This window comes from Staurois parvus, unplaced genomic scaffold (genome assembly GCF_062004578.1).
Source record: "Staurois parvus isolate SC_StPar_1 unplaced genomic scaffold, SC_StPar_1.0 ptg000132l, whole genome shotgun sequence".
Classification (NCBI taxonomy): Eukaryota; Metazoa; Chordata; class Amphibia; order Anura; family Ranidae; genus Staurois; species Staurois parvus.
The window spans coordinates 3,678,838-3,696,513 of NW_028317928.1; the positions used below are offsets into that span (position 1 = coordinate 3,678,838).

The following is a 17,676-nucleotide window of genomic DNA, read 5'->3' on the forward strand; positions in this document are numbered from 1 at the left end:
AGTGTGATTTCCAAGCCGCATATCAGTGCGATTTGCACTGCTGATTTCATTGAAGCTTGCACCTTCATATAAACAGAAGTCTATGCAAGTTGGCAAAAAGTAGCGCTGGAACTTTTCGTAAGTCGCTGCAACATGACCAGTTCCGTAGCCAGTACCTGGGTGTGACTTGTCATGCAATTTGGAACTGTCAAATCACATGACAAGTCGCACCGCTGTGAACTGGGGCTAAGTGGAGGCAAGGATGGAAACCTCTTGGGGCCAGCTATGCATTGAAATCCTGTATGGGCTAAGAAAGAATAAATGTTGAATCTTTTGATGAGAAATTAGAGAGTAAGCTCCACCGCGCACGGCCCTTTTTCCTTCTTTTCATGTTTTTTGACCAGAGTTTGTAATTATTTATTGTAAAGCGCTGCTTAATATGTAAAAAAAAACAAAAAAACCCCCAAATCTAATTGGATTACAATAACCTATCTGCTGCCTATATTTTCGAGAAGCAAATGGGAAACCAATTCCTGAACGATCATATTTAACCTCTTCGGCCCAGAAGCCGGGAGGTGGGCGGGGTTTTAGGGTCATGTGACCGCCGTGACATGATCGGAAAAGGTCCCAATCGAAAGGGGAGATCGGGAACTTTCCGTGAGTCACGGACATACGTGCAGGGCGCATGCTCTCAGCACATATGTATTTTCTAATTGCGCGCTCGGTGGTCAAGGGGTTAATGGACTGCCCTAATGAGACTACTGCCTACCAGCATGCAGCAGGAAGCACAAAGAGAGTAATAACATAAAAACCTGAACCCCTGCAGGGCTAAATGACAACAAATGCCTGCCCGTACTCAGGTGTCGCATTCCGATATGGAAGCTTCTTGTCCCCTGTGGGAGATGAGATGCGTCATAAGGTAAGATTTTTTGGAAAACTGCTTGCCGCATTCGGAACATGTATATGGGTGGTGGCCCGTGTGGACTCTTACGTGGCTGGCCAAGTTGGATCTACTGGTGAAGCCTCTCCCGCACTGAGCGCAGGAATACGGCCGTTCGCCGGTATGGATCCTCTCGTGTTCTGTGAGACAAAACCGTACAGCGAAACACTTCCCGCACTCCGAACAGGAATATGGCTTCTCCCCCGTGTGAAACCTCCGGTGTCTGATCAGGTGATCGCTCCGGAAAAAGCATTTGCCACATTCAAGGCAGGCATACGGCTTCTCGCCCGTGTGGGATCTCTGATGTAGGACAAGATACTGGCTCTGCGAGAAAGACTTCCCGCATTCAGGACAGGAGTAAGGCCTCACTCCCGAGTGTGCTTTCTGATGCCTATTAAGCAGCGCTCTCTGGCTATAACATTTCCCGCACTCGGGGCACGCATACGGCTTCTCCACTTTGTGACATTTCCGGTGTATAACCAGATCTAACCTCTCAGGAAAAGACTGGCCACAGTCAGAGCACACGTATGTTTTAGCTCCTCTGTGAGCCGTGTGATGGGTGGTGGTCCCGGGGCGGTCAGGGAATCTTCCGGAATATGTAGAGGAATTGGATGACGGATCTGCACTGTGAAGTATTGCATGGATATTTGGGGTTGTTGAATTTTCTTTGGAGGAACCGGGTGTGATGCTGTCCTCTTCTGTTTCACCGTCTGTAGAGATAACAGAATGTTGGTTAACCCCTCGCCCTCCTGAGGATTCCCCCCCCCCCCCCCACCCTGACCAGGCCATTTTTTGCATTAAAGCGGAGTTCCACTCACCCTGTCAAAAAATAAAAGTCAGCAGATACAAAAACTGTAGCTGCTGACTTTTAAAAAACAGCCACTTACCTGTCCCTCTGTCCCGCAGTGTGTCCCCCTTTTCACCGGCCGTCCTGTATTCCAGGAGGCCGGCATCTTCAGTGTGGGCACCTGGCTGTGATAGCACTGTGCATGCGCGAGTAACGCTGCGCTTCCTGAATGGTCCTGTAGTCTTCTGGGACCTGTCACATGTCCCAAAAGACTACAGGGAGGGAGGACAACTTCTGCTTCTGATCGCCTCGGCCAGGGGCGGGCAACCTGTGGCTCTCTAGCTGTTGTGGAACTACATTTCCCATGAGGCATTGCAAAGATTACAAAACTGACAATTACAGCTATGACTTACAGAGGCATGATGGAACTTGTAGTCCTGCGGCTCTCAGGTTGCCTACCCCTGGCCTAGGCGATCGGACCGAAAGTGGGAGCAGGTACCTGTCAAATTCAGGTACCCGCCCCCCAAAAGGTGCCAATCCTTAATGGGGAGCGGGGGAGCAGTCCTTAAAGCGGAACTTCCCCTTTTGGGTGGAACTCCGCTTTAAGGCGCTGCATTACTTTAACAATTTTGAGACAAAAAAACAATATTTTTGACTTTTTGCTATCAACCCCTCGCCCTCCACAGGATTCCACCCCCCCCCCCTTCCTGACCAGGCCATTTTTTGCATTAAGGCGCTGCGTTACTTTAACTGACAATTGCGTGGTCGTGCAACGCTGCACCCAAATTAAATTTACGTCCTTTTTTTCCCACAAATTGAGTTTTCTTTCGGTGGTATTTGATCGCCTCTGCATTTTTTATTTTTTGAGCTATAAAAAAAAAAACTCCGCCAATTTTGAGACAAACACAATATTTTTGACTTTTTGCTATTAACCACTTGCCCTCCAGAAGATTTCCCCACCCTTCCCGACAAGGCCATTTATTTCTGCGATACGGCGCTGCACAGAGTCTCTTCTAGCTCTTTTTGAATCGGCTGCCACTGAATCAAGGATTGTTGGATTATCCCTTAACCACCTTTGGACTTTACTTTTGTAGTTAACCCCTCGTCCTCCAGAGGATCCCCCCCCCCCTTCCTGACCAGGCCATTGTTTGCGTTACGGCGCCACGTTACTTTAACTGACAATTGCGTGGTCGTGCAACGCTGCACATAAATGAAATGTACATCTTTTTTTCCCACAAATTGAGATTTCTTTCGGTGGTATTTGATCGCCTCTGCGTTTTTTATTTTTTTGCACTATAAAAAAGAAAAACTCCTACCAATTTTGAGATAAAAAAAAATATTTTTGACTTTTGCTACTAACCACTCGCCCTCCGGAGGATTTCCCTCCTTCCTGACCAGGCCATTTTTTGTGTTACAACGATGCGTTACTTTAACTGCTAATTGCACGGTTGTGCAATGCTGCACCCAAATGAAATTTACTTCCTTTTTTTCTCACGAATTGAGATTTTTTTTGGTGGTATTTGATCGCCTCTGCATTTTTTTTTTTTGCACTATAAAAAAACTCGCCAATTTTGAGACAAAAAAAAAAACAATATATTTGACTTTTTGCTATTAAAACATGTCCAGTAAAATAAAAAAAAAAAAATCAAATTTCATCATAAACTTAGGCCAAAATGTATTCTGCTCCATGTCTTTGCTAAAAAAAAAAAATCCCAATACGTGTAAATTAATTGGTTTACATGAAAGTTATAGTGTCTACAAATGGCAGTATATATACACTGAGATTTTTTTTTTTAATATACTGGTAATGCCGGCGATCAGCAACTCATAGCAGGCCTGCGGCGGGCATTCTGACACTGGGGGAACTGATTAACTGCCACTGACTTTCCCAGTGACACCAATACAGTGATCAGTGCTAATAAAAAGCAATGACACTGTACTAATGGCACTGGGCAGGAAGGGGTTAACATCTGGGGCGATCAAAGTGTTAACTGTGTGCTGTGTTACACTGTAAGCACACGGCTTTGTATAGCTCTGCTAGGAACTGTTAGGCAGCACTGACGGGCGACACTGACTGGCACCGATTGGTGGCACTGACAGTTGGCATTGAAAGGCAGCTCTGATGGGAACGGATATGGGGCATTGATGTGCACTGGTAGGTACGGATATGTGGCATTGATGTGCACTGGTATGTGGCACTGATGGGCAGAAACAGGTGGCCTGATGGGGCTACACTGATGGTTAGTGCCCTGATGATCAGTGTAGATGTCCCCTCTGAGGAATGTCGCTTACCGGCTCTCCTCATGCGCTGTCAGCGTGAGGAGAGGACTGCCAATAATCAACATTTTCCTATTTACGTTTGATTGGACGCAGCTGATCACATGACAGAGCCTGTGTCTTCAGCTCTTTACTGCGATCTGCTGTGTCCCAGGGACACAGCGCACCACCGATCGCCACACCGTGCGCCCCCAGGGGCACGCATGCAGAGTTAGATAAGGAGAAGGTCATATGATGTCCTCCCAAAATGAGAGAGACGCCGCCCGCCATTTCCTTATATGGCGGGTGAGAGGCGGTTAAAAAGAAATAACATACATGTCATACCTGCCTGCTCTGTGCAATGGCTCTACACAGAGCAGCCTTGATCCTCTTATTCTGTGATCCCCCACCAGCGTTCCTGGCTCCTTCTCCATGCTGAGTGCCCCCATAGCAAGCCGCTTGCTATGGGAGTATGTCTGTGCTTGCTCCTGAGCCCCGCCAGGAGCAAACTGGATCGTGCTTTGCTGGGTTTTTTTGCCTTCCTCTGGATCAACTGTGGCTGTAGGATAACTTTTTTTCTTTCTTTCTATGATTGAACTGGATGGACTTTTGTCTTTTTTCAGCCAGGCTAACTATGTAACAAGTGTAGGAACTATGGCAGTGACTGAACAACAAATCTGGGACTCTTCCTATGTACTTTCTGTGTTTATTACTCACCTGTGCTAACCGATGAAGGCGTATCCTCCTTCTTAATCATTATATGTACCTCCTCCTCCTCTTCCTCCATTGCATCATTTGTTACTATGGTGTCACAAGATGAACGATGGGCAGCAGAACATGACTGATTAGAAAAAGTCCCACCACGTGGATCAGATGAAAAACTGGCAAAACGAAGTACCGAATGGACATTTGGCGTGATGGGGTTTTCTTCTATGGAGTCTATAATAAATTCATCAGCATCACTTGCATCAAGTAGAGAGATCAGAGGACGCTTCTTTGTGGCGCAAGTTTTATATCTTCCGTCTGGAGGAAATGAGAAGTAAATAATTTTACAGATCCATAAAATGTATAAAGAAAATTACAGTCAACTTTCACTGCACGAATTCTGATTATTGATACCATACCAGCTGCAGGCCCACTCACTGTAAATGTACTGCAAGCGGGTGGCAAGTGCAGATATGGCAATGTACATGCACGTCGCCTGTATACTAGCACTCCCCATGGGGTGCACACTGGCAAAACCCCATGATCGCTGTGTATCCCGTGGACAAAGTGAACCACGGTGTTTGGTACCAGCCGCTATGAGTGGCTGGGGTATCAAGTGATTGCTATGATTGCTCATAGCAATCACATTATTACAATGTAAACAAAATAGTCATAAATGGTTTCCATTCATGACTGCTTGCCTAGTGTTGTGAAGCTGTGATTGGCCCACATCTATCACATGGTACCTGACACCCTGTACCATGTGATTGGTTGTAGCCCATCACAGCATGTCAACAGAAGCTGTAATTGGCTCACAGCTATCACATGGTACCTGACACCTTGTACCATGTGATTGGCTGCAGCCCATCACAGCACGTCAACAGCTTCTGTTGACATGCTGTGATGGGCTACAACCAATCACATGGTCGTCCTAAACGGAAAGCCATTCATAGCAGTGAACTATTGTTTATAACAGTGAACATCGCTGTTGTAAGCAAAACCAGTATATATATATATATATATATATGTGTATATATATATATATATATATATATATATATGTGTATATATATATATATATATATATATATATATATATATATATATATATATATATATATATAAAAATAATAATCCCTGATCACCGCCCCCCCAGAGTAGTACAGCATCACCATGGTGACACTGAACTACTCTGATGAAAATATATTTAAAACAGAAATATTTTAAAGAAATTTAATTAAATTTTTTTTTCTACATACAGTAGTATCTCTGATCACTGCCACACCAGCTATATGACGATGTTGTACTGCACTGGTGATATGTGAACTTTTTTTTAAAAAAAAAACACAAATTTTATTACATTTCTTCATTTTCCAAAAAATTGTGGCAGAAAAACAAAAACTTCAAATAACTCACCATGCTTCCTAATAAATATCTTGGACTGACTACATTCCAAAAGAGGTAATTTAGGGGCCTTTGTACTGTCCTGGCATTTTAAGGGCCTCAAGACATTAGATCGGCCGTCAGTACATCAGGACTGAGCAATTTTCAAATATAAATACCATTTGTGTAACTTTCCTACAGACTAAAATAATATACACAGATATGGGTTATTTTTACCAAAGAAATGTAGCAGAATACATTTTGTCCTAAATTTATGTAGATTATTTAAAAAATTTAAAAACAGAAACTAAGAAAAAACCTTTTTTTTTTATCAAACTTTTCAGTATTATTTTTTTTATTATATAGCAAAAATAAAAAACACAGTGGTGAATAAATATCTCCAAAAGAAAGCTCCATTTGTGTGAAAAAAAAATTATATAAAATGTAATTTGGATACAGTGTTACATGACCCTGTAATTGCCGGTAAAGTAGCACAGTGCTGAATAGCAAAAGATGATAATCTATGACACTTCAGTAATTAATTTTTATTCCCACCTGTGCTGATCTCCAATGGAACGTCCTCCTCTTTAATCCTTAAATGTCCTTTTTCATCTTCAAACCTGACTTGTGTCTGAGTCTCTCTGGTGTCTCTGGAGTCTGTGAATAAAGAGGAGAATGAAGCCCCCTGTACTGAGATGTATGAGAGACCCCAGAGAGTGTGTGTGGGGGGAGACTGGTCACGTCTCAATGATATGATGTGAGGAGGAGAGCTCCTGACACAGATCATCACCCCCCACATACGGCTCATCTTCTCTCTCCCCAGTTTTAGATTTATTATTTTTATTATTTTACTCCTATATAACCTCTATGAAAAATATGATCTAGCAGCAGAAACTTTGACAGAAGAGGTACCTGTATATGTGGAGTCCCGGGAATTCAGAGGACGGGGACATCTCTCTGGTGGGTTCCCATTACTAGATCCATCTGTAGGAAACACACACACTGACTGAATACATTGTTTCTATGTCTTTATATCAGAGGATGTGTGTATCTAGGTGGATCCTCAATACAAGAAATTAAAGTCTCCTCTTACCAGGTGATGTGAGGGGCGGCCGGTTCTCCATCATGATGTCCTCGTGGAGATCCTCATGTCCTTCTAGATACTCCTTTATAGAGGAATAGACAGTGACACCCTGACACCTTATAGGAACCTGACACACACAATGATACAGTCATCATCCAGACACATCCCTTGTCTGTTACTGGATAATGTCCCAGAATTCCCGGCACCGCTCACCTCTCCCGTCAGCAGCTCCATGATCTTGTTGATGACCTCTAGAATCTTCTTGTCGTTGTTTCTCTTGGGTATCAGGGAGGCTGGTGAGGATTCAATGACAGGACTTTGCCTCTTGACCCATTCTCTTGAAGAACAGGAAAGGCTGCTATTCGTCATGAACTCGAATGATGTTTTCTTCACTACTTTGTAATCCTGAGTATAAAGTGATAAGTATGTGTAAACCACTGAAGAGAAGGAAAGAGTGAACTTACTGTGATTTTCTCCGGTCAGGTCTGTGTTTTATTAACAGTGATGTTATGTGACCTCCCAGAATCCTTCTCACCTCTCCGGTCAGCTCTGTGTTTATTAATAGAGATGAGTGATATCATGTGACCTCCCAGAATCCTTCTCACCTCTCCGGTCAGGTTTGTGTTTTATTAATAGAGATAAGAGTGAGAGTGATGTCATGTGACCTCCCAGAATCCTCCTCACCTCTCCGGTCAGCAGGTAGATGATCTCCAGGGTAAGGTTCAATATGCCCTCAGTCCTCTTCTTTCTTTCCTTGTCCATTCTTAGTAGATCAGTCATGGTTGGAGATATCAACTGTAGTTCCCATAGAAGTGGCTCCTATTGAGGAAATTTCATTTGAACTAATCACCTATTGTGCTATAAAAAGATAGAAAAAAGTATTTGACCTATAAATAAAATAGTACAGAAGGTCAGTGACACCAATGCATCTTAGGTACTGCTCTACAGCTACAGAAGAAAAGTTTGACAAGTCTCAAACTGCTCCTTCAAAATGAGAACTTCTTACCTTAACCACTTCCCGTCCTGCCCATGTATATAAATGGCCGGACGGGAGCAGTGCAGGGGTGGGTGGCCGTTTATTAACGGCCTCCCCGCCCTTTACTTGTGTGCGCTCTCTGGGAGCACGCAGCACCGCGATCTGGTGCCCGCTTTGTTCTCATGACACAGTGGAACACTGATCGTTGTACGGGACCTCTTTGCGAGGTCCTGATCATGTGATCACAGATTGGCCAATCAGTGATCACATGAAGAGTAGTAAACAATATGTCACTTCTGACATCATTGCTTACTACGTGTGAAATCTGTGAATGATCACAGAGATTATATGGTACAGGGCTATTCACAACAGCCTTGTACCATGTGACAAGCTGTGACCAATCACAGCTCTCACAGTATTTCTCAATGAGTGCAGGAATGCAGCCAGAGAGAAGGAGAAATTATTGCTTTTACAGCCGTTATGGGTGTAAAAGCAATCAGTGTAAAAAAAAAAAATGATCGGTGCCCATCCCTGCTCTGACAACTGCCGGTTCTCGGCAGTACTTTCCTCACGCTCTGACAGCGAAAGTGCAGCAGAGAACCAGCAATTGCATTTCCCTGTGATCAGCGTGTCATTGGACACGGCTGATCATGTGGTAAAAGGCTGCTGAGATTGGCCTTTTACCACATCACGTGATCAGCTGTGTCCGTAGGACACAGCAATCACGGAGATTGCTGGGGGCGCGCAGGAGAGAGCGTTCTGGGAGGACGTCATATGATGTCCACCCAGAACTGGCCGGCCGCAGCGCAGCCGTCATTTGGTTATCTGCGGTCGGCAACTAGTTAAAGAGAAACTTCATTACCCACCAACTATTTTTTCCGCATATTACCTTTTTTGTTTGGTTTTCTACAAAAAACAAACTGACACCCCAGCAAATTAAGTGTTGTTCTTGAAGGATCCAATGCTCTGCTGCTTTGCACCCAGTCCCGTACCCATCTTCTTTTCCGATATCATGGACAGCCGGCTGTATCTTCCAGGTTCTTGCAGCGAGCCCCCTGATGACACACATGCGCCACACCATCATGGGGCCAGCTGTAAAAACCAGAAAAGGACAGCCGACCTCCTGGTGGAATGCTGCAGTACATGCATAATAAAGTACCCTGAGGCCTTCTGGAATATGAGGGGTGGGTATCCCGGGAAGCAGGGGGCTGAAAACTATAGGAGGGTTTAGTTCCACTTTAAGTTGAGAGCCAAAACCACACTGCCAGTGATCATTCACACCATGCCTTGAATTTAACAGACTTAGGAAATTACATCAATGGGTTTAGTTCCACTTTAGAGTGGACCTAAACCCTCCTCTTTTTTTCAGCCAAGGAAGCTGCCATTTTGGCCTCTGTTTGATCTGCAGTTGCCATGGTGCTGCACATGTGATCAGTTATGACACCAAGGGAGAATGTCACCAGTACACCGAGGATCACCAATATGGGTCCAAAAAGTTTTAATGAACGATCACAAAGTTACAGCAAGGAAACGTTTCAGAGTCTCGCAGGACCCCTTCATCAGGCATGTGATGGTCACAAGGGGTCATGCGAGACTCCAAAACGTTGCCTTGCCGTAACTATGCGATCATTCATTAAAACTTTTGGACCCATATTGGTGATCCTCGGTCTGCTGGTAACATTCTTCCTCGCCGATTCTGTTGGGTTCCAGCCGACGGTCGCTGCAGCACCCACTTATACACACAGCCATGTTTAACACAGGTGTGCGTTTGGACTGTACACTTGCAGTTATGACACCAGACACTGGATGGACAGAGCATAAAGCCGCTGTGACAGATGTCGTTCACAGCACTCCTTGAATGTAAAAGGTTTTGGGAAACTATTAAATTGATGGGTTTAGTACCACTTTAGACTCCATTCACACTCGTGTGACTCCCAAGTCGTGTGATTTCCATTGCGACTTTGATGCAACTTTGGATGGGTGCGACTTTGGCTGCACAACCGTCACATCAATAACATTAACCTCCCTAGCGGTCTGATTATGTCCATATTTCTGTGCTCAAAGCAGTAAATTTTTTGCATGGAAATATGTATTTTTTTTTTTGTAGGGCTGTAATTTTTAGGAATAACTCACTGAAATCTGTCCGAACAAGAGTCTAGTAAACATCCCGGGTATGTTCAAATTTAAAACACGAAATCATAAATTATAAATTAATAAATGATCATAAAAAATAATAATATAATAATAAATTTAATTCAATAATATAATCAAACCAAAAACACTGAAATTTGAAATATAGCACCAAGTTCGCACATCACTGAGCAAAGTCGGAGAATCGTTTTCAGTGTCTGATGACGAATTTCCCCACGAATCATTATCACTCAATTCTGCAAGTGGTTCTGATTTACTATCGCAGTTCTCTAGCCGGTCTAAAACGGCTTTTGACCGCCATGAACGTTTCTCAGTTTCCAGGCAGAGAGAACAGTAAAAATGCAGGCAGGGCACAGGACAAAGCACTCGGGACAAAATGTATGTGAAATGGTTTGATACAGTAATGTTTTACTATGTGATTTTAGTGAATGTCACTTTTTGTCATTTTCAAATTTCCCGCCGTTCCGTCCCTGTAAGTCCCGACGTCGTAGGGGACGGAACCCAGAAGACAGATGCCAGCATCGGCCGGAGGACATTACAGGGGACACTGCAGGAGGGACATCGTGGGAGTGCAGGACAAGGTAAGAGAAGAACAGATCCCAGAGCAGTGCCGCATGGTAAGCCCAAGTGTAGCTCGGGGTTACCGCTTCTGGTACTGAAACTTTACCCCGAGCTACACTCGGGAATACCACCAGGGAGGCTACAGAGGTAGTAAATTGCACCCCAAAAAATAAAAAATAAAAAAACCCTGCAAAGTAAAGGCATAATGCGCTAGTATGCATGGCATACTGGAACATTTTGAAGGATTTACTTTCAAACGAAACCGTCCAGCAGCGTGTTGTCACCACTGCAGAGGCTTCCATCTTCACCCAGTCTTCCTTCCGGGTCCACGAGCTCCAGCCATCTGACTTTCTGAGCCGTGATGAACATCACTCCCGCGCATACGCACGGGGGTCCTGGCACAGTGCTTTGCAGGAACGGCACAGGTATGCCATTCCTTCAGAGCGCATGCGCCGGCTATCAAAAAAGAGCGAATTTCTATTAAATAGTGCACCATTATTTATTATGAGCTTACCTGTAGGTAAAAGTATTAAAGAACATTTTACTATCACTTTAAGATGCATCTTTTTGAGGGTTTACATTGCAGTCTATGGCACTGAAGTCACGTCAAAGTAGAGCAGGAACCTTTTTTAAAGTCGCTGTGACTTTAAAGTGATACTAAAGGCTTAACTTTTTTTTTCTAAAAATAACAAACATGTCAATATAAAAAAAACCAAATAAACCAAAATCAAGAACTCGGGGACATGACCTTAACCCCTTGGCGCCTCCCGGCCCTTTAAGGGTTCCAGGAGCTGGGAGGCGGAGTGGGGTTTTAGGGTCATGTGACCGCCGTGATTCGCTGTCACGGTGGTCACATGATCGGGAAAGGTCCCGATCGAAAGAGGAGATCGGGACCTTTCTGTGTGTACCGAACATGTGTGCTGGGAGCGCACACGCTCTCAGCACATATGTATTTTCTATTTGTGCGCTCGGTGGTCAAGGGGTTAATGGACTGCCCTAATGAGACTACTGCCTACCAACATGCAGCAGGAAGCACAAAGAGAGTAATAACATGAAAACCTGAACCCTGCAGGAATGGACTAAATGGCAACAAATGTAGTGATCTAGCAGGACTTCATTTTTTGACTAAGGTTCCACTTCAACAGAACAAGCTTGAGGGGTTTCCTCACTTCCTGTTGTGTGTAGAGGACAGGAAGTGATGGGAAATCTCTGGGTCGGGACTGTTTTGTTGAAGTGGAACCTTAGTTAGAAAATTAAGTCCTGCTAGATCACTTCAGGCTGGCCCCTATTGCAGAGCCCATCCGATCCAGCCATCACTTAATTATCCAGAGAAGGGAGTCCCTGAAAGCAGGCATCTACACCCGCCCATCCCTTAAAGGGATCTCTGGCCAGCTGGACCCTGTACCTGTCTGTGAGCTCCTGACAGCACCACTATACCTAGAGGAGGATTTTCCTGGATTAGGATCTTACCCAGCTCCTAAAGGGGACCTCTACAGAGTCTTTTAATGCGTATATACATTACGCATCTGGTGAGTGCATAATCTTACCACACTATTCGGAGCACTAGCATTGGATTCTACTGATTATTCGCACAGACTGTCACTTTATTTGGTTACTTAATTTAGCATATTTATGGACATTACTCATTATTCTTAGTGCTGCACCTATTTGTTTTATACAAGTAAGAAAAAGTATTTGATCCCCAAGCAAAACATGACTTAGTACTTGGTGGAGAACCCCTTCTTGGCCAGCACAGAGGTCAGACGTTTCTTGCAGTTGGTTACCAGGTTTGCACACATCTCAGGAGGGATTTTGGTCTACTCTTCTATACAGATCTTCTCTAAATCTTTAAGGTTTCTTGGCTGTCTCTTGGCAACTCGAAGTTTCAGCTCCCTCTATACATATTCTACAGTATTAAGGTCTAGAGACTGGCTAGGCCACTCCATGACCTTAATGTGCTCCTTCTTTGCCTTGGCGGTATATTTTGGGTCATTGTCATGCTGGAAGACCCATCCACGACCTATCTTTAGTGTTCTGGCTGAGGGAAAAAGGTTCTCATTGAAGATTTTACAATATATGGCCCCGTCCATTGGCCATCAATGCGGCAAAGTACATAAAGTACCTTTAGCAGCGAAGCAGCCCCAAAGCATAATGTTTCCACCTCCGTGCTTGACTGTAGGGATGGTGTTCTTGGGGTCATAGTCAGCATTTTCTTTCTCCAAACATGCGAGTCAAATTAATGCCAAAGAGCTCAATGTTGGTCTCATCTGACCACAGTACTTTCTCCCAGTCCTTCTCCGAATCATTTAGATGTTAATTGGCAAACTTCAGATGGGCCTGAACATGTTCCTTCTTGAGGAGGGGGACCTTGTGGGTGCTGCAGGATTTCAATCCATGGTGGTGTATTGTGTTACCAATGGTTTGTTTGGTGACTGTGGTCCCAACTGCCTTGAGATCATTCACAAGCTCCTCCTGTGAAGTTCTGGGCTGATCCCTCACTTTTCTCATGGTCATCCTTACCCCATAAGGTGACAAGTTGCATGGAGCTCCAGACTGAGGATGATTATTTTGTATTTCTTCTATTTGCGAATAATCGCTCCAACAGTTGTCTCCTTCTCACCAAGCTTCTTGCTGATGGTCTTGTAGCCCATTCCAGCCTTGTGCAGGTCTACAGTCTTTCCCTGACGTCCTTTGACAGCTCTTTGGTCTTGCCCATGGTGGTGGTGAGGTTTGAATGGAAGAATGAGATTCTGTGGACAGGTGTCTTTTATACACATAACGAGTTGTCGTTAGGAGCACCTTCTTACATTGACAGGACTAATCTGTGTACCACATGAGCACATAGCCAGTCTGTGGGAGCCAGAATTATTGTTGGTTGGTAGGGGAACAAATACTGATTCTACTCACTGAACTGCAACTCAATTTATAACATTTGTATCATTTGTTTTTTCTAGATTTTTGGTTGATATTCTGTCTCTTTCATTGAAAATACACTGATGATAAAAATGATAAAGCCTTAATTTCTTTGTAAGCGAGCAAATATACAAAATCTGCAGGGGATCAAATAATTCTTTTCCCCGCTGTATTCGGGGGGGTGGTAAAACTGCAGATCAACTAACTGGCCTTAGTGCCCCCTGGCTGCACAGTCACTGTTGCTCCCATCTTCCCTCTGTCTTCCTTCTAGATTTATGCTATCCAGTCTTTTGAATGGCTGGGCCGCCATGACGTCACTCCCATGCATTGTAGCGTCACTGCGCATGTACTGGTGACATCATCTCTCGCTAACGTGAATATCTTCTAAATGGCGCACATTTTGAAAATATTCCTTGTGCCTACAGGTAAGCTTACCTGTATCCTACTGCTTCAATTGTACACGGTGTACCACCCCATATCCGTGAGAGACTGGGTGACGTCATCACGCCAGTGCGGGAATTGTACCATCAGTGACCAACCAAAGGAAAAAAGCAACACCAGGAGATGGCGGGGGGGCGTGGACCTCTGGGGTCACCATGCGTGTTCAGTTTCACGTGAAATACGTACTGAACGCTCCCGCTGATAAAGCGCCCAGGCGTGAGCCATTGCTGAGGGTGGGGAGAGGACACCCCTGTGACCCATTGCCCTCCAAAGTCCATAGAACCCCTAACAAAGCAGACATTACCTCTTAGCTGTGCAGACACACTCCACCGACAAGGAAGCTGCTGCAAACACAGGTAACTTCTGACAACTAGCCCGCTTTCCTCTGCCCACCCCCAAACCAGCCTGACGCTCCGCGCATGCGCCTCACTACAGCCATCAGGTAGCTGCCAACCAGCTTGGAACGCACACAGGAGCCGCTGCTGGAGGGTCGTTCTGTTGTCGCCTAGCAACAAGCCCACGCGGCGTTCTGGGACGTTAGGAGGAGCTAACGCTAGAGAGCGAACTGCGGCGAAAAATGTCTTCAACGTAGAAGAGCGGCGGCCATTTTCTTGAAGTCCAAAATGCTGGCACCGCAAATATTTTAGATATTTGTAGTAGAAATAGTTTTCTTGTTTAAGGTACAGCTTTGAATCCTTATTGGCTTTAACTGATTGTTTCTTTTTTTGGCCTTAGGTTATGAAGTAGCAGTGGCCTAGGTGAAGGAATGCCACCATTTTGTTGTAGTTATTTTTTTTAACCATTACTTATCTTCTGGTGGGAGTAATGCTGCCTGGAAAGTGTTTGCTCAGTGAAGAAGGGGTTAGAACTGAATTGTGCTTTCTGTGTTTAGTCAGGAAAATAGGAAATATTGCAAAGTCAGTGCACTGGAATCGGCTCTTCATCACTTTCGTTGAACCGTTTTACTACTGTACTGTGAATAGCCCGTAAATTGATCCACATACAATCTGCGAAGTAAGGACCTAGTTTCAGTTGCCACGGCTGGAGTCGTTCAAAATCCATCTTCGGGGTGATGCAGGCTCCCTCCTGGGTCTTAAAGGGTTAGTTCACCTTTACCAAACAACTTCCTAGGCAGGTAATGGTCGCCTGGAGAGAAAACCAAACTGTGCAGCTCTGACTGACTGGTTCCCGCCTGGCCAATAGCAGACTGATGGCTGGCCAGGCGGGCCTTTCATCCCTCCGGGTGGACGTATGACATCCTCCCGCTTGTGCGCACACCCCAGGGATGCGCAGCATGATGATTGGTGGAGAGATGTATCTCTCGGACACATCGCATCACCGATCAGGGTAAAGAGCCAATGACATTGGCTCTTTACCATGTGATCAGCTGTGTCCAATCACAGCTGATCGCATGTAAACAAATGCCGCTCATAGGCATTTCCTTTCCTCAGCACTGTCACTGTCTGAGGAAAGGAAAGCTCATAACTGGCTTTCCTGTGACGGGGCATTTCCACTGATAATCAGGGCACTGCTCATCAGTGGCCTGATTATCAGTGCAGCATATCAGTGCCAATCTGTGTCCATCAGTGCAGCATATCAGTGCTCATCAGGGCAACCTATCAGTGCAATTTGTCAGTGGGCATCAGTGCAGCTTATCTGTGCCCATCAGTGTAGTCTCATCGTGCCTATTACTGCAGCCTCATCAGTGCAGCCTGTTTGCAGTATGTGTCCATCAGTGCAGCATATCAGTGCTCATCAGGGCAACCTATCAGTGCCACCTCACCAGTGCAGCCTATCTGTGCCCATCAGTGTAGTCTCATCAGTGCCTATTAGTGCAGCCTCATCAGTGCCCATCAGTACTGCCTCATCAGTGCAGCCTGTGTCCATCAGTGTAGTCTCATCAGTGCCTATTAGTGCTGCCACATCAGTGCCACCTCATCAGTCCAGCTTGTCAGTGGCCATCAGTGCAGCCTGTGGCCATCAGTGCCTATTAGTGCAGCCTCATCAGTGCCCATCAGTACAGCCTCATCTGTGCACATCAGTGTAGCCCAGCGGTTCTCAACCTGGGGGTCGAACGACACTTTCCCAGGGGTCGCCTAAGACCATCGGAAAACACATATTTCCGATGGCCTTAGGAACCGAGACACCGCTCCTTGATCCGACTCCAGATGTGGGCGGGATGACATGCCGTCCCTGTCATCTGGACACACCCCCGGGATCAATCCTCGTCGGTGATTGGCCGCTGGAACTGTAGCTCAGGAGATGCACACAGGCGGCCAATCACCGGCGAGGAGGTGGAGCTTGGAAAGGAGGAGCCGAGCGGAACCGCGAAGATCGAGCGAGTGAAGAGGAGGAGAGCGGCCAGAGAAGGAAGACATCTGACCGGTAAGTGTCTGTACCATGGGAGAGGGAGGGAGCGAGCGAGCCCAGGCTGGAGCAGGGGTCAGCAAGGTAAGTATCATTGGTGTCAGTGGGAGGAATAGTGCCCAATCATTGGTGTCACTAATACCAATGATGAGGCACTATTCCTCCCACTGACACCAACGATGAGGCACGATTCCTCCCCCAAATGACACCAACGATGGGGCACGATTCCCCCCCACTGACACCAACGATGGGGCACTATTCCTCCCCCCACTGACACCAACAATGGGGCACTATTCCTCCCACTGACACCAATGATGGGGCACTATTCCTCCCACTGACACCAACGATGGGGCACTATACTTCCCACTGATACCAACGATGGGGCACTATTCCTCCCACTGACACCAATGTTGGGGCACTATTCCTCCCCCCACTGACACCAACGATGGGGCACTATTCCTCCCACTGATACCAACGATGGGGCACTATTCCTCCCACTGACACCAACGATGGGACACTATTCCTCCCCCTGACACCAACGATGGGGCACTATTCCTCCCCCTGACACCAACGATGGGGCACTATTCCTCCCACTGACACCAACGATGGGGCACTATACTTCCCACTGACACCAACGATGGGGCACTATTCCTCCCACTGACACCAATGTTGGGGCACTATTGCTCCCCCTGATACCAATGATGGGGCACTATTCCTCCCACTGACACCAATGTTGGGGCACTATTGCTCCCCCTAATACCAATGATAGGGCACTATTCCTACCACTGACACCAACGATGGGGCACTATTGCTCCCCCTGATACCAACGATGGGGCACTATTCCTCCCACTGATACCAACGATGGGGCGCTATTCCTCCCACTGACACCAACGATGGGACACTATTCCTCCCCCTGACACCAACGATGGGGCACTATTCCTCCCACTGACACCAACGATGGGGCACTATTCCTCCCACTGACACCAACGATGGGGCACTATACTTCCCACTGACACCAACGATGGGGCACTATACTTCCCACTGACACCAACAATGGGGCACTATTCCTCCCACTGACACCAACGTTGGGGCACTATTGCTTCCCCTGATACCAACGATGGGGCACTATTCCT

The 17,676-nt window shown here is 45.9% G+C and overlaps 1 protein-coding gene across 1 annotated transcript in view; it reads right to left on the reverse strand.

The window, feature by feature from the left end:
- Positions 1-14,666, reverse strand: part of LOC149466184 (uncharacterized) — a 48,693-nt gene extending 34,027 nt beyond the window's left edge. The window contains 8 exon segments of the mRNA XM_089672713.1: positions 838-1,629; positions 4,680-4,985; positions 6,606-6,707; positions 6,963-7,034; positions 7,144-7,261; positions 7,348-7,539; positions 7,819-7,992; positions 14,481-14,666. Coding sequence (XP_089528839.1) covers positions 838-1,629; positions 4,680-4,985; positions 6,606-6,707; positions 6,963-7,034; positions 7,144-7,261; positions 7,348-7,539; positions 7,819-7,914 — 1,678 coding nt within the window. The 5' untranslated portion in view covers positions 7,915-7,992; positions 14,481-14,666.
- Between the last annotated feature and the right edge of the window lie 3,010 nt (positions 14,667-17,676).